Source organism: Cucurbita moschata, unplaced genomic scaffold (assembly GCF_002738365.1).
Source record: "Cucurbita moschata cultivar Rifu unplaced genomic scaffold, Cmos_1.0 Cmo_Scf00048, whole genome shotgun sequence".
NCBI lineage: Eukaryota > Viridiplantae > Streptophyta > Magnoliopsida > Cucurbitales > Cucurbitaceae > Cucurbita > Cucurbita moschata.
The window spans coordinates 247,361-266,859 of NW_019268564.1; the positions used below are offsets into that span (position 1 = coordinate 247,361).

The window sequence follows — 19,499 nt, forward strand, 5'->3', positions numbered from 1 at the left end:
CCTCCAAAAAAAAAAAAAAAAAAAGCTCCGGCCGCCACCGTGGAATTCCAAAACCGCCGCAACAAAAATAAACAGTCGCCGGAGAATCCTATTACAGAGATTTATTCATAAGCGAAGAGTGAGATCGATGGTTACGTGTTCGACGGCAGCATCAGCATTCGGTGAGAGATCGTTCGGCGAGGCGGAGGCTGTAGTGGTAGTACCTCGGTAGTGATTATTCTGGTGGAACCAATGCTCGTCAAAAAGCGCCGACGGAGCCAGTGCTGTAGTAGACGGCGATGCAAGATGGTGGTAAGTAGTCGGCGGCGGCGGCGGTGGCCTCGAGTGTTGAAGCGAACCGAGGTGAAGAATTTCAGAGGTGAAGGCCTTACGCGAAGCTGCTCGTTCTCTTTTGTGAGCATTTTGGTGGCCGCCTAGGGCTTGGGAAGTGTAGAATTTTCGAGGACAGTAAAGGCATGGAAAAATGCGTGAGGAAGAGTATTGAGACTGAGATTTTCTGGAGGTCGTTTTCGGTACAGAATTTGAAGCAGTCGTTTGGCTAAGGAAGTCGTAAATGGCAGGGTCCGCCATTGATGAAGAGCTTGAAAACTCAGAGAAGAAGAAGAAGAAGAAGAAGAAGAAGAATGAACAAAAAGAAGGATAAAAACGGAATATATATAATAAGCCAAGAGAGCAAAAGAGATATTTAAATATTAAAAAAAACGGAGTGACCAGAGGAATAACATTATCAATGATTTGTTAATTTTAATTGGACAATTTTGCCCTCCCAAGCCTAAAAAAGTTCTAAAAAGATAATAAAATCACGAGAGCTTATACTCAAAGTGGACAATATCATACCATTGTGGAGAGTCGTGTTCGTCTAACATGGTATTAGAGTCATGCCCTAAACTTAGTCGTGCCAATAGATTGATAAATCCTCAAATGTCGAACAAAGGACTCCAAAAGAAAAATGAGTCGAGCCTCCTCGAAGGCAGTAAAAAATGACTAAGATTCCTCGACTCCAAAGGAGTCTAGCCTCGATTAAGGGGAGACGTACTTTATTCAAAGGGAGGTATTGGACGATGGAAGACCCACATCTGCTAATTTAGGGAATGATCTCGTATATAAATTCATTATATAAGATATCATCGCTCATATGTCTTCATATGAACGATTTAAATCAAATTATTTGTAGCAAATTACAAAATATTTCGTATTAATAGTGTTACTGAGATAAGACGATTTAAATAATTACGAAACTAACCCTAAGTATTAGGGTTACTAAGGCTATCCACTTAGGGGTAAAGGCTATATTTGGTTGAAGTAGTAGTGGTTTAAGATAGAAGGGCAAAAATGGAAAAAATGGGAGAATATTTTGTTGAGGATTTGGATGAAGGACAGGAAGCGGTAGCACTAACAATCCCCTGCCTTGCAGAGGGAGTTATGTCCGACATCCACGAACCAATTTTCTTTTTTAAAAAATTAAAAAAAAATTTAATATATTAATAAAAAATTGTCATGTTTAATTTTATTAAATTAAATAAAGATATTTATATGATTCGATAATCAACTCTAACTGCCCAAGCCCACCGCCCCCAGATATTATCTTATTTAGGCTTTCTCTTTCCGGCTTTAAAATGCGACCTGGGTGGTTTGTTCTCCTCCCCAACCAATGTGGGACATCACAATCCACCCCTGTTCAGGGCTCAGCGTCCTCGCTGTCACTCTTCCCTTCCTCCAATCGATGTGGGACCGCCCCGAAATCCACCTCCCTTTGGGGCCAACGTCCTTACTAGCACACCGTCTCGTGTCTCTATCCCTTTCGAGGAACAGCGAGAAGGTTGACACATCGTCCGGTGTTTGGCTTTGATACCATTTGTAGCGACTCAAGCCCACCGTTAACAGATATTGTCTTCTTTAGGCTTTCCCTTCAAACAAATGTCTGCTAAGGGAAGTTTCTACACCCTTATAAATGGTGGTTTGTTCTCATCCCAACCAATGTGAGACATCACACCAACCAACTTCGACTCCGTAACCAAAAGAAAATTTTATACTATTTTTTTTTTATTAGATTAACTCAATCAACCCGAAAATATAAATATTAAGAATATTTAACTTTTGTAACTGATGTTAATAATTCATTTACGTGAATAAATGAAATTTTTTTAAATAATTAAATTTATCAAATTTTCTAAAAAAATTATGCTATAAATATGTGATATTTAAATAATATATTTGTTATTTTGGAATTAGGGTTTAAATGTGTGATGTGGCGGGCAGCAGATTTGAGTTGCGGTCAGTGAGCAGAAGTACTGCCCGCAGAATACGGCGGGTGTGTAAGTGGTAGTTTATTAAAAGCGAATATATTTATTTTGATAGAAAAACAAAATATAGCTTTCGGTTTTGTGGTAAAAGGGAATATACAATGAAACGTCATGTCGACTTGACCATTAATGTATAAGCACATGTAACTCTCTTACGTAATCTCTATACTTTTTATTTGTTATTATACCCTTTGATTTGATTGCATTTATATATATATATATATGTGTGTGTAATCTACAAGGCTCGTATAGTTTATTTAATCTATATAGAGACCTGTCTTGAACGAAATGGGAAATAGAGGAGTGAGCGGAGAGAAAGTTCTTTCTGTAATGTGAACGGAGCCAAAGATGAAGATTATATAAAGTTCTTTCTGTAATGTGAACGGAGCCAAAGATGAAAATTATATATTCATATTCATTGTCTTAGATCCCCGAATCTCCAATCCTTGTACCCTGACCCCACCCCACTTGATATATATATACACATTGTTCCCTAATCTTTGACCCCAGTTAGTTAGTAAATAAATAAATATATATATACTAACTAAATATATATATATATACATATTAATGTGTAAAATTATATTATAATATTTAAATATGAATTTTTAAAAATTATGTTCAACTTTATATTATTTTATTTTGTTTAGAAAGAATTATTAGATTTATTAAAATGTTTTTTTTTATTTTTATAAATGAAGTCAATTCAATAAAAAAAAATTCTTAAATTAAAAATTTGAATAAAGTTTATTTTTAAAATAAATTAAAAAAATATTTTAAAAATAACCAAAAAAAAAAAAATCATCTAGATTGCTTCTATAGTCTCTAAAGTCGTATATAAAAATATTTTGTTTATTTTCATACGAAAAAAGGAAGAATTACTCGTATTACAAACCATCCAAATTTATCTTTATCATTAATATTTATTTAAATAATATTCATAAAATTTTAATAATAGCATTAACATCCTTTATCATTATAATTGATAATTATATCTTTGTAAAATATTTAATTACGACTTTAGTATATATTTTCCATAGTGCATATTTACAACATTTTCCATCCAATTACATTTATAAGTAAATAGGCCAAATTTTGAGACCATCAAAATTTTAGGTAGAAAAAACCCAAAACTTGCTTGAAATGACTTTCTAACAGCTTAAAAACATTTATTTTCTCATCGGGTCATGATCGATCAAAAGAAAATCACTTACGAACAAATCATTTTGACTAAAATCACTCCCGAACCTACCATGAACCTACGGGAGGGCACGACGAAAGGAACGATAGAAGAGAGATTCTTCATTATTTTCTTTTGGTGTTAAAGTTGTGTGCTTGGAACAAAGCCAAAGCAAAGTGAAGGGTTTGTTCAAAATATAAAATAATAATAATAATAATAATAATAAGATTATATACAGAGGAGGTTAAGCCATTTTTTGAGATGGAAATGACAGAGAACAGAGAGTAAAATATGTGCACATGGAAGTGTTGGGAAAAAAAGGAACATTTTTTGCTTATCTGGACATTTGGAGGATGCCACGTCAGCTGATGTTGAAGTACCTGGGATCTTCTGGAAAATGGTATTCCACCTTCAACTGTTCATTACAGAGTTCCAAGAAATCAGGGAAAAATGAAGAACACTTTCAGTAGAAGCCATGGTTAACTCATGAACATGATGAATAGAGAGCTTTAGAGGCACATAAAATCACTACAACAAGCTCATTACCCAACTACAACAGCAGATTCATCCACAAAAATCACCAGCAATTAACATTAAAAGTAGCTGAGATTTCCCTTCCCGTAACTCAAGCCCACCGCTAGTAGATATTGTCCATTTTGGCCCGTTACGTATTGGTGTCCGCCTCACGGTTTTAAAACGCGTCTGTTGGGTGGAGGTTTCCACACTCTTATAAATAATGCTTCGTTACCCTCCCCAACGGATGTGGGATCTCACAACTCACCCCCCTTGGGGGCCCATATTAGAGCTAGACACTGGGCGGTGAGGCAATGAAGACGTTGGGCCCCCAAGAAAGGTGGATTGTGAAATCCCACATCGATTGAGGAGGGTAACGAAGCATTCTTTATAAAGCTGTGGAAACCTCTATCTAACAGACGCGTTTTGAAACCGTGAGGTTGACGGTAATACGTAGTGGGCCAAAGCGGACAATATCTACTAGCGGTGGGTTTGGAGTTGTTACACAATCAGTTTGAATCCATGTGTGTGTGTGCGCGTGTGTCGATGCAGGACGACGTACATAAATGGCAGGAGGAAGAAAAACAAGGCTTTATCAGTGTCGAGTTTATAATCAAAAGACTACTACTGTTAAACATTACCTTGCCCTCATCGGAATCGGAATGGCGTTGAGGGAAGACGACCCTCAAGTCGTTGTAAAGATAGAACTTTCTCTTGCCATTGATATCCAAGTTAGGTGTGTTTTGCGCAGAGACATGGTCGGATTTGGATTTTCGAGACGATCTAGAGGACTTTTTAGGAAATGGACAAAGGAAACGAAGGTGAAGCGCGTAGCGAAGAGCACCAGCAGTATTCTCATTGACCTTTGAACAAACATGTAACAGTTTTTTGTCAGTCCCACAGCAATTATCAGCCCAGCAACCATCCTTCTGATCAGCCCCCCTCCTCTGGCACTGGTTCTCGAGGCCTAGAGGCACAGTATCGGTCCTTCGGTTATCGAAAATTCGCTCCGATCCATCCCCATTATCGATAAAGTCGACCACATCAGAGCTTTCACTTCGTCCACTTTCATTCCCCAACTCCTTGTGCACAGTCTTAACACCATTGGTCTCTGTTAGATTCTTGCTAACCACTTCAGTATCACCTTTTTGGGAGGCTAAAGTCGTCGTGTTGTCCACCATTTTGTTGTCGAGATCGACCTTCCCGTCTCTTGATGAAGCTGCATTGGATGAACCTAGAATAACCTTCTGGCGCATGAAGGTCTAGTTTTCGCACAAAAACACGAACATAGTTAGATAAACCATACACACAAAAGAAAGCTAGTAAGAGCCAGCTAAAATACGAACCAGACGAACCATGACCATCTAAAAGTTGTCACATATTGCACACCGCTGGTCGATAAAATGATACGTAGAAAACAAAAAGTCGCTCGAGGAAAGATTCACTACCTTAGTGCCAGCAGGCATGTCGCTCAAGTCATACTTGCAGAGAAAAGTGTGCAGGGGAGTCTTCTCAGGATTGCTGAGAACCTGTAGAAAGAAAATACATGAAAATCAAAAACCTCAATGGAAGAATGAGATAAGCCCTCATTATAACACTTTTACAGATTATACCATGAAAATATTGGATCAGATTAGTCTCGAAAAACGAGTACTTCGACGCCAACATTCAATCCCGATGCACCCAAAAACAGATTCACCCAAAACAGCAGTTCTAACACAACAAAGGGTATCTTGAACAAGGCTAGATAGCAGCAACACTTGATAAGATGATGTAATGATTCAATGTTCTTAACTCAGATATCAATTAAAACCATGAAGTAATAACATAATAAATTTGATGTTGTTCGAAATAACCGATCGAACAAGATATGCACGGAAGAAAATATTTATGAAATAATACAAATCTTCAAACAAGTCGATCCACCATTAAAACTCTCCACATTTATACTGTATAATACACGAGTAACCTTCACAAGCTCCCATATCAAGAGCTAACAAACCCGTTCTATCGTTAACGAGCTGTCCAGTTCAAGCTAAGAGCTAAAGCATTTTAACCAATCCACACCCACCGCCCCCCGGCACCCACAAAGAGATAGAGAGAGTAGCTGCTAAACATAAAAGGTAATCGTAACTAGTCCTTAAACGTTGCATCGTGAAAGTGAACAGCACACGAACATACAAGCATCGACCGATAAGGAAGACAATAAGTATGATAAATGGTGGATGCTATAAAAGAATATAAATCCTTCTCATATAATTAATACTCACAAATATAGTAATGATATCTAAAGAGACCAAGCAACCCACCAGTTGTATACGGCCTTTCATAGGAACCTGAAGGCGACTCTTCACCATTTGTGACTCGTCATTGCTCGAAACTAGTTTGGATTTTTTAACTTTATATTTATTTAGTAAGGAATTTTTTGCAAGATCAATGGATGCATAATATAGCAAGTACCGATCTCCATCGACACTTGTTACTGAAAATGGAAGCTTTTGGGACTGTGGTGAGAAGTTCCCTCCCGTTATGCTTAGTACAGCTAGAAAACCGTCGATTTTCTGTGCATAGAACACGTAAGTAACAAATAACCAAGTCAAGAACATGGCAAAGATCATTCAGGACTGGCATTGTGCAAAAGAATACTAACCTGACAAAGTTTCCCAGATAAGAATCGACCAGATAATAACGACTCCTCAAACGAACCAACCAACGATCTCCTAACCGGAAGTCCACTCAAACTTCTAACGAAGCGCATGCTGTGGGAAGTAGGGGCTGAATCCTGAGACATAATCCAACGTGCGCTCTTGGAATGTTCCAAGGAGGACGGTCGAAACTCTTTCTCTAATATAACATCTTCAAATGATTTGGTTTCTTCTTCGTCAGAGGCGAATAAAATATGCGAGTCCGAACCACCGATTGATTTTTCGATATCGCCGAGAAGTGAATGATAACCAACATTCTCTTTCTTGACGTTTCGGAATCGTCCTGCTTTTTTCATTCTCTCTGAAATTTTTGGGCCAAGAGGTGACAGAGAAAGTGGTATCGCAGACACCATCTCAGGAGATTGAACTTCAGAATCCACATGGGTTCTTATTCTACTCAGCTTACTGAGTTCATCATGTACTGGACAAGATAAAATCTCATCTTGAACAAGGGATTTCTTGTTTTCTAGCAGAGGACCATCACTTAAAACAATTGATTTCACAACACCACTGTCATACAACATTTTCTTCTGTTGCAATAAACCCGTTAGAGACCGAGTTCGAAGGGTAGAATCATTTTTGCTTCCAACGTTAGCTTTCTTAAAATCATGAGCTGCAGAAGTTTGAAGATTGTCAGATAAAGATGCATCGGTTCGGATACTTCTACTACCAATGTCCAAAGAATCACCCTTAAATTGGTCCGGAAAAAGCATGCTACTCAACGGAGATAACAGCCGCTTTCTAACAGCTGAACCACTGAATTCAGTTTCATTGATCCTAATATCGACTTTGCCTTCATCATTTCTCGAACTAGTTTCCCCCGACACAAATCCCACTATCCTAGAAACAGGTTTATGGCTCTCTCGTCCACATTTAGAGTTAAACCTGCAACCATCATCCATAGAGCCAATGTTCTGACCATGATAATTGGGTGAACTTTCCAATCCGCCACCAACCTTAGCCGAGTTCTCGTGAAAATTCGGAAGCTCCATAAAGAAGTTCCTCTCAGAATCTCCAGAAGACGAGCATGGTGAACTCCCAGCACACCTGCTCAAGCCTCCATTACAGATCCCAGCTAAATTACAGGAGCTCACATCATTAAAACGTGGAGGGCTCTGCAGAAACATGCTCAACGAGACTGCTGGTACCTCCTCAGCTGTTCCACTTATAGGAACTTGCGGTAAGCCCATGATCAATGTTCCCAGAAACTAACTCGTGTATTTCGAATAGGATTCGACTCCAGTTCGTTATCTATTTTTAATACATATATAGTTTAAGAGTATGATTCAAGAGAGCTTTGAGTTCCCCTCTGTTGCTATTGGATATCAAATACCAGCACCTCTACCAAGGTTTCTACTGGATAATCTTCTAATACTCTCTACCCTATAGCACTATGATCATAAATTCTTAATTATCTATGCTTGTTTGTACCCTGACAAAAGAAGAACAATAAAAAGATAGCAATTCCAAATCTAAAGGTAAGCCAATGCTATGTATCTTCCAAATGCATCCATGATTTAGCCATACCCTCTTCCATGCCCATGGAGTTTTTCATGAAGAAAATCAAGCAGATGAGGGATATCCAAAGATCACAATGAGCAAATTTCTTCTGACCTCCATTCAAATGAACATCCAAAGACACACAATTCCTCATTGCCAATCGAACGAATGAACACACCTGAAAACGATATGAAAAACGATTAGTCCTTGCATTTCTAAATGCCTGGTATGGATCCAATTCCATTAAAATTATATAAAGCAGCACAACTTTTTCCATTACTCTTCATGATATGATCTACTGGAGTTGTATGTATCCCAAATGGATGAATGTGAGGGAAAATGCAGAATCCGCTAGAGATGAACACAATGGAAGAACGAAGAACGGTATCGAAATTAACAATACATAAAGTACAGATTCTTTACATTCACAACCCCTCTATAAGACTAGAATAACGCATTTCTTGAGCAAAGATCTGGAAGAGATTGTTCATCTTGTAAACAAACACCAATCCAAAATGCAGAATCGAAGTTCTAAAACGTTCAAACAGGAAGAAAAGTTGCTTGTACGATACCCACAACACATTCAACGCAATTGCATTACATTTAGGTCACCATCCACAGCAAGCAACTGGTTCTTAATTGTTAATCCATATGTCATCTTTTGAAGTCATTTCATTCTTCAGTGATTAAAACAAGCAATAAAACAGATTTCCATAAAAAATAAAAATAAAATAAAATAAAAAAAAACTAAAAAGTCTAAAACCACAGCTCGCTCCTCCAGCAGCACACAGAAATGACCAAAGAAAAGCTAAAATCAGAGCTAGAGAAAGCTCGATCATCGAAAATCAAGAACAGAATCAAAGGTCGCATGTGTTTAGTGAGTGAAATCAAGAACACAACATCCCGATTAAAGGACGCACCAATTAGCCGTCGGGAGAAAGAATCCGGGGGAAAAATCATTTCCAAACAAGAAGTCTAGAGCAGCAGATCGAGAATCCGAAACATTCAACGATTAAAGAGAGAAGAATCAAAAGAGGGAAGTTGTTTATCATTAGAAGAAGAAGAAGAAGAAGAAGTGGGTAATGGAAATGGAAAAATGGGTATTAGAGGAAAGCAAGTGTGTGTAAAGCTTGGCTCTCCCATGGCCTTTGGTTTATACTCCCAAATTACACCATCGTCATCTCATCACCCCATCATCGCCCCATCCCCAAACCTTCCCACCGCCATTTCTTAGGCTCTAATTTCATTGCAAATGCCATCTCTCTCTCTCTCTCTCTTCCCCTTGTCTTAAATAAATTTTTGTATTAAAAATATTTTTAAATTTAAATTTTTTTTAATAATACCCTTCAAACTCATTAAAAAAAATTTCAAAAATATTCTTATTTAAATTACCATTATACCCTTAAAAAAATTTAAATTATTTTAAAAAATACTGAAATTTTTAAATTTTCATTAATACCCTTACATATTTTTAAAAGAAAATATTAGAAAAAACTAAACACAAGTTTTTTTTAGTTTCTGTTTGTTAAATGAGTTAATTTTTTTTTAAATATTTAATAAGTTTATGAACAAAAATAAAATTAAAAGTTCATAAATTTATTAATATAAAATTATACGTTTTTTTAAGTATTAGACATTATATTAATTAACAAATAAAAATTAATATTTTTAATTAATTAATTTTTTTTTAATAATACCCATCAAACTCATTAAAAAAATTCAAAAATATTCTTATCGTCTTTTAGAGTTAAATTACGATTATACCCTTATAATTTTTAAAAATATTAAAAAAAAAACTTTAACCTTTAAAATTTCATTGGGTTGAAGGTGATTAATATTTTTAAAGAAATTTGAGAGATGTTTCATAAATTTATAAAATATAAAATTAAAAGGTGAGAGAATTATTAAATATTTTTTTAAAGTATTAGACATTATATTAATTAAAAAATAAAAAATATTTTTATCGTTTTAGAAGTAAATTACCATTATACCCTTAAATTTTTTTAAAATATTTATAAAAAAAATACTTACTTTGAAAATTTCATTCATATTCTTACCTTTAGCTTCATTAATATTTTTTAGAAAACTGTTTAAAATATTTTTTAAATAAAATATCTATTTATAAAATTTTAGAAAATATTTTTTAAATAAAATTTCAAATATTTTTAAATTTATTAAATATAAAATTAAAAGTTGAGATAATTATTAAATCTATTTTTTTTTAAGTATGAGACATTATATTAATTAATTAATAAAATTCAATATTTGACATTAATTCTAAAATATGGTGAATTCTTTAAAATTTAAAAAATTGTAAAATATCAACGATTGGTTAAGATATATATTTTATACGAAAGAGTCAAACATTTAAATATATACTTCGAATAAATAAAAGATATAATAACATTCGTTTAATATTTTATTTAGTTTAACAACACGTCCGGTGAAGTTTAAGCTTAAAATTATATGATTTATTATATAATTTTGAGTATTAATAAAATTTGACGTGAAACGAGTATAGTTGATTAAGACGTTCTCGATCAAATCGTTCCATTTTGAATTTAAAAGAGATTAAAAATACTATAATATTTTATAAATAGACTTAAAAAAAAAAAAGTAATATTAGTATTTTTCAATAAATTTGGATTTAGGAATTTTACTATAAAAGTTGAGTTGAATTTTATATTTTTGGGTTGGACGGACTTTTTCGAAAACCAAATATTCCAGTCGATTCATAGGTTGATATTTTTTATCGGGTCAACCCGACCAATCTAAAAAACAGGGTTACAACCTAACTCAACCTTACTTTTAAGATTATTACGAAAGCTAATATTATTCGACGTTCGTAACCGATGTTTATGATGCGTTGGGACTTGTGAATGTTTGATATTTGAGTTTGATGAGATATCCGTTATTAACCGTGGATAACTGTAATTTTTTTAATAATTAAAAATAATAATTCGACAACTCAACCGAATCCAACAAAATCTGATTTCAGTTGGAATATGAATTCTATTCGAGTTGTTTGGGTCATCAATCCAGCCGATTCGAAATTTGATTTGGTCTAAAAAAATTTCTTATACGCCATTATAAATTTTCTATCTGTTCAAATAAGCAGACACGAAAGATGTGATCCGTAAACTATAAATTTCGAATGTCGTTGTCGAGAATTTAATTCAATCCAAATCAAATTTATAGGTCAACTTTCACAAGTAGATTATTATTTTCTCAATGGATGGTTATTAATTTCTTATAATTAAGGAGATATGTCACATACATCCATTACTTTAATAAGGGTGTTTTATGATCTGAGAAACCCATTACTATCGGGTTAGAACCACAGAGAAACGGGGTTGAATTAAATTTTTTTTTCGGTTTGGTTGGGTTGGATTTTTAGAAAATAAAAAAAATGGACAATTCCCGGGTTTAGATTTTAATTTGGTCAGGTGAACTCGACCAATTCGAAAATAAGGTTACAACTCTACCTAATCATGCCTCATCCTACTTTTAAGATTATTAAAAGATTAAAAATATCTGACTTTTGTAATCGATATTAGTAATGCATTGAAATTTGTGAATGCATAATATTTAAAATTTATGTTAATGTAATAAGTATTTACATAATTATAATTTTTTTTTAAATAATTAAAAAAAAAACAACTTGAAAATTCAATCCAAACCTAACCCGAAAATAGAGGTTTGGATTAGGTTGAGTTGTGAACTCTATTAAGATTGTCTGAGTCATCAACCTAACCGACTCGAAATTTCAACTTTGACATATATATATATATATATGTATATATTACAATATTCGGAATATTGTGACAATCCAAATGTCTCTTTCATATTCTAATTTTTGTCTAAAATTTTAAAAAAATTCTAAATAATTTTTTTTTTTATAAATGTTTAAATATGAATAATTAATTAATTTACGTTTTTACCCTTTACACTTTTCATTTTTTTAATTAATTATAAATCCTATTATTTATTATTGCTGCCAAAATTGGAGCATCTAACGAATTTGGAATTCATGTGACCAATAAAACAATTAAAACATGCACTCTACACGCATCTACGATGCATCAAGGATGAAAGAAGCTTTCCCGACCTTATTCATGTCTCTACCACTAGTTTCAATCTCTACCTTCACATACGATGAAGAAACCTTCCTATAGCATACGCGTTTTAAAGCCTTGAGTGGAAGCTTGAAAGGGAAAGTCCAAAGAGGACAATATCTGCTAACGGTGGATCTAGGTAGTTACAAATAGTATTAGAGCTAGACACCGGACTATGTGCCAACGAGAAGGCTGTTCCCTGAAGGGGGTAGACACGAAGCGATGTGCGAGTAAAGATGTTGGCCCCGAAATGGGGTGGATTGTGATGTCCCAAATTGGTTGGGGAGGAGAACAAAACACCATTTATAAGGGTGTGGAAACCTTCCCCTAACAGACGCGTTTTAAAGCCTTGAGGGAAAGCCCGAAAGGAAAAACCCAAAGAGGACAATATCTGCTGACGGTGGATCTGGGGTCGTTATAAATAGTATTAGAGGGAAGGCGGTGTGCTAGCGAGAAGGCTGTTCCCCGAAGGGGGTAGACATGAAGCAATGTGGTAGTAAAGACACTAGGCCCCAAAAGGGGATGGATTGTGATGTCCCACCTTGGTTGGGGAGGAGAACAAACACCCTTTAGAAGGGTGTGGAAACCTTCCCCTATCTGCTAGCGGTTATTAGAATAATTAGAAGCATGAAGCAAGATAGGAGAGTAGGGCGAGTGCGGATATTGGTGAAACAGGAATGGGAAATATAATTTTCGTCAACGGTCATGTTTGATTAACAATGAGAATCTCTTCCCACTCCCTCTCTCATTCTCAATTTAAAATGGTTTCCTTCTCCAAACCCCAAAGGCCTCAATCCTGTGTCACAGTCACACACGGTTATGACTCGCAGTACAATTGTACATCACTTACTCTCACTTTCGAGTAAGTCAACCAACTAGAATTTAGATCGTCATTTATACTATTACTCCAAGTTGAAGTTCACGAGTATTGAATACAAGGTTAATAATTTTCGACCATGATGTATGGACGTGTGACAAGGAGCAAGACAATGTCATCCACTTGTGATATTTGACATGTCCTAACCCGTAAGTAAGTTCAAAAGCTGTGGCTGTGGCTGTGGCTGTGCCCTAATAATGCCCTTGTCTATCCATTATACTTCTCTTCTTTCTTTTTCACGAAACAAAAAGCTGCCGCCGCCTGGCCTTCCCACAGTCCGTTTGGCTTCTTTTAATGCAAATGGCTCTCTCATGGCCTATTTATGTGCTTTGTCTTCATCTTACAGTCCTATTGCACACACAAAACATGAATTTTTAACTATGACTATACTGTTAAATTCACCCCTTTCTACTCCATTTGATTCATACAGCTTCACCCATATCGTCGTCTTTGATTTGGAGTCGACTCTTCTTGTACCTGCATAAAACTTTCACTTTCACTTCGTTTCTCCTGTTTTTTTACCTAGAATAATTGACTTTAACATCATCTTGTCAGGTTAGTAAAACATGTTATTATGTTTAAACTCTAGAAATCAAATTAAAACTCTGTCTATATCATAATAGAGATGTTCGGTGAAGTAGGACACGAACAAGAATGACTTCTCCATCCCCATCTTTGCCAAAATTATCTCAAAGAGATTCATGGAAAATATGTTCTCGTATAAAATTAGTCTTCGTTTACCTGTAATAATAAAAAACTCAAATATTTGAAGAAAATAGTTATCAAAGAGATGGAAGGATCATTTAGTTACAAGAAAATTTTCCCTACCCATATATATATCAAATCGTTTAACCTAATCTTTATCACGTATACGATAATTTATCTAATTTACCGTATAATTCACATGATTTTGATTCTCTAATCTAATGAATCATATGCACTACACACGATTTTCTAAGTAAGAAAGACTTTCCATGGAAATTTTTGCCCTCTATTACATTATGTAAAGAAGGAAAGAAAAAAGTCCCCTCTATTCCCGTCAAAAAATTCATTCTACTCATTCTACTCAGTTAAGAAATCATGTGATGTCCCACATTGGTTGGGGAGGAGAACAAACCACCATTTATAAGGGTGTGGAAACCTTCCCCTAGGAGACGCGTTTTAAAGTCTTGAGGGGAAGCCTGAAAAGGAAAGTCCAAAGAGGACAATATCTGCTAGCGATGGATCTAGGGCGTTGCAAATGGTATCAGAGCCAGGTTACCGAACGATGTGTCAGCCTTCTCGCTGTTCCTCGAAGGGGGGTAGACACGAGACGGTGTGCCTGTAAGGACATTGGGCCCCAAAGGGAGGTAGATTTGGGGGCGGTCCCACATCGATTGGAGGAAGTAAAGAGTGCCAGCGAGGACGCTGGGCCCCACCGATTGTGATGTCCCATGTTGGTTGGGGAGGAGAACAAACCACCGTTTATAAGGGTGTGAAAACCTTTCCCTAACAGATGTGTTTTAAAGCCTTGAGGGGAAGCCCAAAAGGAAAAGCCTAAAGAGAACAATATCTGCTAGCAGTGGATCTGTGGCGTTACAAATCATCAGGTATACATGTTCCATTTTCAAATGAATCATAAGTAAGATACGATTTTCGAGTCAGTACACTAGTTTGGCCTTCTAAATTTTTTTTCTGCAAGTACAATATTAATAAGGAGTTTGAGAAAACTGCAATGTGATAATAACAAGCATGAGAAAGATTATTATAAATATATCCTTATCAGACCAGAATGGCTTACCCCAGATGGGTTAAAAGCTACCTGATTGGGGCTCTTGATCGTTTTATATGAACACCATAGAAGACGAGCTGCATTTTTTCTTAAAAAGGTTTTGCTGCTGCTTCCATCATCTTCTTCATTCTTATCAGCTTTTCTATCTCCTTCAGAGCCTGTTACACATCCCAACATAATAAGTCATTGATGCAGTGCAACTTACTGGTTAGAGTAGCTATAACATTCCAAAATTCTCTGGGATTTGAACCAAAATAAATTTTAAGGTTGAAAGATTATAAATCATAGTCTTCTAGTATTCCATGTTTTATTTAAACCAAGTGAAAACAATAACAAAATAGTTCTTCAAAAATTACTCTCAATTCAAATGTTTTCGTACCAAAGATGAAAACTATGGTAATAATTAAAAGAAGCATAGTTTTCAAAAACAAAAATAAAAAAACCAAATGGTTATTTATACGAGGCTAAACATTAGGTTTATTAACTTTAAATTTTGGGTTCAATTGAGTTTTTAAATTTAAACGTATATACTAGGTATTTGTACATTTTTTTTTTAATTTACAAACCTATTAAACACAAAATTGAAAGCGTAAGATACTACTAGACAATAGACAATTTTTTTTAATGTTTTAGTAGCATATAAGACACTATATTAAAAACTCACTTCTTTTTGACATTTTTAAAATTGAAGGACGTTTGTCTTAAAAGTTTAAAAACTAAAGCATAACTAGATTATAGTATATAAAGCTGGAAGGTAAAACTTTTTTTTATGAAAATTATGATTCCAATTCCGACTCAGTAGTTAATGGGGACAAGTATAAGTAGTGCAAGGATTCACACCTCCAAAGCCATGTCTTCGGTTGTAACAGCATTGAAGTCATCATATCCTAATGTACTTGCTAGTTCTGTGAGGCATGGAAATGTTAGAAGCCAGAATATGCATGAAATCCTGGATCATATTGCAAGTGTGGGAAGGATCAGAATCACTTACTTTGGAGTGATATTGAAGCATCAGCCGTGGCATATCCTACTTTTATTTCTTGGTATAGGGAAGTTATTTGACCCAGCACCTGAGTTATACACAAGAATAGCAAAAGGAATGAAAGATTTCTATGGTTTCAAATCATGAAAAAAAAGAAAAAAAAAGCACCAAGAAAGGTGAATTCAAAACCTAAGTAGAAAAATCAAGCAGATTTAGAAGATTCTAAACAATAATTTCATGAAAACATGTTGGCATAGCTGTTTTGTAACGACCCAGGCTCACCGCTAGTAGATATTATTCTCTTTGGGCTTTCCCTTTCGGGCTTCCCCTCGCGGCTTTAAAACGCGTTTGCTAGGGGAAGGTTTCCACTCCCTTATGAAGGGTGTTTTGTTCTCCTCCCAACCAATGTGGGACATCACAATCCACCCCCCTTCGGGGCCCAGCGTTCTCGCTGGCATTCGTTCCTTTCTCCAATTTGATATGTGACCCCCACCAAGTCCACCCCTTTGGGGGCCAACGTCCTTACTGGCACACCGCCTCGTGTCTACCCCACTTTGGGGAAGGGCGAGAAGACTGACATATCGTCTGGTGTCTGGCTCTGATACCATTTTGTAACGACCCAGGCCCACAGCTAGCAGATATTGTCCTCTTTGGGCTTTCCTTTTCGGGTTTTCCCTTTCGGGCTTCCCCTCAAGGCTTTAAAACGCGTCTGCTAGGGGAAGGTTTCAACTCCCTTATAAAGGGTGTTTTGTTCTCCTCCCCAATCAACGTGGGACATCACATGTTCTTTGAAATTTGAAAATTGTTTTTATGGATGACGTGTTGTTTTGGAAAAAATTAAATTAGTTTTCTATTCAAATTCATAACTCTGTAAATAGAAATTTTAGAAAACCACTAGTTTACAGTTCTCAAAAATGGGTTAAAGAAGGTGTAAAACTATTTCGTAAACCACTTTCAAGTCCAAACAAACCCTTAATTACCTCTGAATAAGATCCAGAAGTAGATATATCAAATACTGGAAGTTGCCCACGATCTTCAGCAAATTCCTCTGCTATTATCTGTAGGGGTATATCAATCCATAACGTTATGCCATGCCTCAAAAGCGCCCTGCATGTAAAATGTTTATCAAATGTCAACATGAACATAATAATACTGAAAATTGCTTTAGGGAACTACAAAGAAAAGTTTCATGGAAAAATGGGTGCACTAAACCAGAAAAATTAAGCATTGAACATTCATACAGATTAGTAGAGCTCCGAACAGCACCATTTCCAGCACATACAACTAGTCGACCCATTGAAGATAATTGTTTTAACACTTCAGTCTGCAACAAATGGCATGTCAGGTACATGTTACTAGATTTTATAGAGAATTTAAAGAAGGTGTCTTGTTAAGCATTACCCAAGGACGTTCAATAAGAGTCCTCAAGTACATGAGCCTCAATGTTTTCACAGGCTCGATCACTAAAAAGTGAACACTCATTAACCAATCACCAGTAACCAAAAATGAAAAAGAAAAAAAAAAATGTAGCTCAATAAAGAACTAGTAAACCACCAGTTTTGACCAAATAATTTCTAATCGGACGTAACAAAGTGTTAGATGAACATGATTCTCCACAATGGTATGATATTGTCCACTTTGAGCATAAGCTCTCGTGGCTTTGCTTTGGCCTTCCCCAAGAGGCCTCATACCAATGGAGATAGTATTTTTTGATTATAAACCCATGATCATTCCCTAAATTCCCAACACAAAGCATCACCAATAAACATGAGTTAATTACCTCAGATGCCCGGAAACCATTTTCATCACTCTCCTTATAAAGTTTGGCAGCAGCCACACCACCACTAGCTTCCACAACCAAACTATCACTATATGCATTTGCATATGACATATGGAAATTCAGTATTAGCAATGTTAGGAAGGAGAGCAATACCACATGCCAAAATGAGAAAAAAGTACCTCAAGGAGTACCTGTCAAAGTAATAATATCTCAACATATCAGCAAGGAGTTTCCCCAACTTAGTTTTTAGGGAGCTGTTGATCCCTACATGAAATTTTTACATACATCAGTTTGTTATAAATATAAATTTCCCCAAAATAGAAGATCAATGCTTACCCACGAGAAAGATGGAAGTTCCTTTCAATTCAGGAGCTACATCCTTTGCTTTCTTCTGAATTCAAACTGAACAGTGTAAATAAACACTTCAAGCTACAAAAAAAATGAAGCCGACTAAAACCAATCTTAACGCACCATCACGAAACAAGACTTAAATAGAGCAAAAATTAAGAACAAAAAGGATTCTCTGAGGCTTAAAACTTATGTTTCTTCCATTCTTTCTGTTCACTAACCTTCACTTCAAGAGACAGATCATCGGTAGTCGCCTTTGCCTCCACATCTAACAAAGGCCAAAACAAATCACTGAGTAAAGAGAGATGAAGCTCAAACTAGAGAATTCATCCTTTACATTCTTATTCTTAAAATGATTGACTGAATTAGATATCAATTTAACTCCAGTCTCCAACTTCAGACAAGCGCGTTTCACTAAATTGCACAGATTTGCAGCAGTATTCGGATTAAACTAACTAAGGCTCTGTTTTATCTGTCAATCGTGATTTCTAGCAAACTAGACAATCCAGTTCCAAGTGAACTGACCGACCAATGAATTGCACTATCCTAAAGCAGAGACAACATTCATAAACCAATTAACTGAATCATAGTTCACTAGAGGAAAATTCAAAAGCCATTTCTATGAATTCACCTTGGTGAAACAATAGATGTAAGCGAACTACGGAAAAAATTGAGTCGTCGTGAGAAAAAATGAAGCACAAACAGATTACAGAGTTATTCTACGGACGACAATTAATTCAAAACTTGAACTGACTGTATGCAGTTCCGTCTGATACGAAACAAGTCGACGGCAGAGATCGACGGCGCTGAATGGCAGAAGAGTGCAGAAATCGTCGGCGAAAATGAAGGGGGAGGTTTTGATTACAACGAACTGAGAAGGGCAGGGGCAAGGCGTAGCTCGAATTCAGAGATATTGGTTGAATTTTTGGCGAGTGGATGTTGAAATGGAAATCAGTAAGCGGAGAAACGGTGGTTTTCATCGCCATGAGAAGCTCTCTGAGGACAGAAAATGCTCCACAGAAAGCACTTTATCCTTCCCAGTTCCCAGTTCCCAGCTCCACGGTCGCCGGCCCGAGTCCATATCATTTTCCACATTAATTATTGCTGAATTAATAAAAAATAAAAAAATCATAATTTTTTTTTTAAATATTCATAAATTTTCAAAAAAAAAAAATTAACAATTTTTTTTTTAAATAATCATCCAATTTTAAAACTCTTAAAAAAAAAAACTTTAAAAATCTTATCTTCAAAATAGGAAGGAAGAAAACGGTCTGTTGACACTTGACATAGCTAAGTTATAGACTCTCATAAGCGTTCATGGCTTTACTTTTAGGCTTTCCCAAAAGATCTAAAGTCAAAGGAGATAGTATTCTTAATTTAGTGGAAGATCATGGGTTTATAAGTGAGGAATACTATCTTTATTGG

At 35.6% G+C, this 19,499-nt stretch overlaps 3 protein-coding genes across 7 annotated transcripts; all 3 read right to left on the reverse strand.

Moving 5' to 3' along the window:
- Window positions 1-105: 105 nt before the first annotated feature.
- LOC111435120 (protein LATE FLOWERING-like) lies at window positions 106-570 on the reverse strand. Its single transcript, XM_023072458.1, has one exon. It carries the CDS (start codon window positions 568-570, stop codon window positions 106-108), a length of 465 nt encoding a protein of 154 aa, XP_022928226.1.
- A 3,097-nt stretch (window positions 571-3,667) lies between these two features.
- Window positions 3,668-9,482, reverse strand: LOC111435328. Of its 4 annotated transcripts, XM_023072792.1 has the most exons (7): window positions 9,122-9,482; window positions 8,229-8,379; window positions 6,647-8,133; window positions 6,306-6,557; window positions 5,445-5,525; window positions 4,638-5,258; window positions 3,668-3,898 (listed from the first exon to the last, which is right to left on the reverse strand). In XM_023072792.1, exons 3-7 carry the CDS (start codon window positions 7,889-7,891, stop codon window positions 3,845-3,847), a joined length of 2,253 nt encoding a protein of 750 aa, XP_022928560.1. In that variant the 5' UTR covers window positions 7,892-8,133; window positions 8,229-8,379; window positions 9,122-9,482; the 3' UTR covers window positions 3,668-3,844. The 4 variants fall into 4 exon arrangements, with proteins under 4 accessions (XP_022928560.1, XP_022928557.1, XP_022928559.1 ...); XM_023072789.1 differs by having other exon boundaries at window positions 6,647-8,379; XM_023072791.1 differs by lacking the exon at window positions 9,122-9,482 and adding an exon at window positions 8,482-8,867 and having other exon boundaries at window positions 6,647-8,379.
- Window positions 9,483-14,768: 5,286 nt separating this feature from the next.
- Window positions 14,769-19,177, reverse strand: LOC111435335 (probable inactive shikimate kinase like 1, chloroplastic). Of its 2 annotated transcripts, none has more exons than XM_023072800.1 (10): window positions 18,829-19,177; window positions 18,296-18,342; window positions 18,063-18,117; window positions 17,918-17,990; window positions 17,727-17,814; window positions 17,188-17,270; window positions 16,927-17,053; window positions 15,956-16,034; window positions 15,805-15,869; window positions 14,769-15,122 (listed from the first exon to the last, which is right to left on the reverse strand). In XM_023072800.1, the coding sequence occupies exons 1-10, from the start codon at window positions 19,058-19,060 to the stop codon at window positions 15,054-15,056; spliced, it is 918 nt and encodes a 305-aa protein (XP_022928568.1). In that variant the 5' UTR covers window positions 19,061-19,177; the 3' UTR covers window positions 14,769-15,053. The 2 variants fall into 2 exon arrangements, with proteins under 2 accessions (XP_022928568.1, XP_022928567.1); XM_023072799.1 differs by having other exon boundaries at window positions 17,906-17,990.
- Window positions 19,178-19,499: the final 322 nt, after the last annotated feature.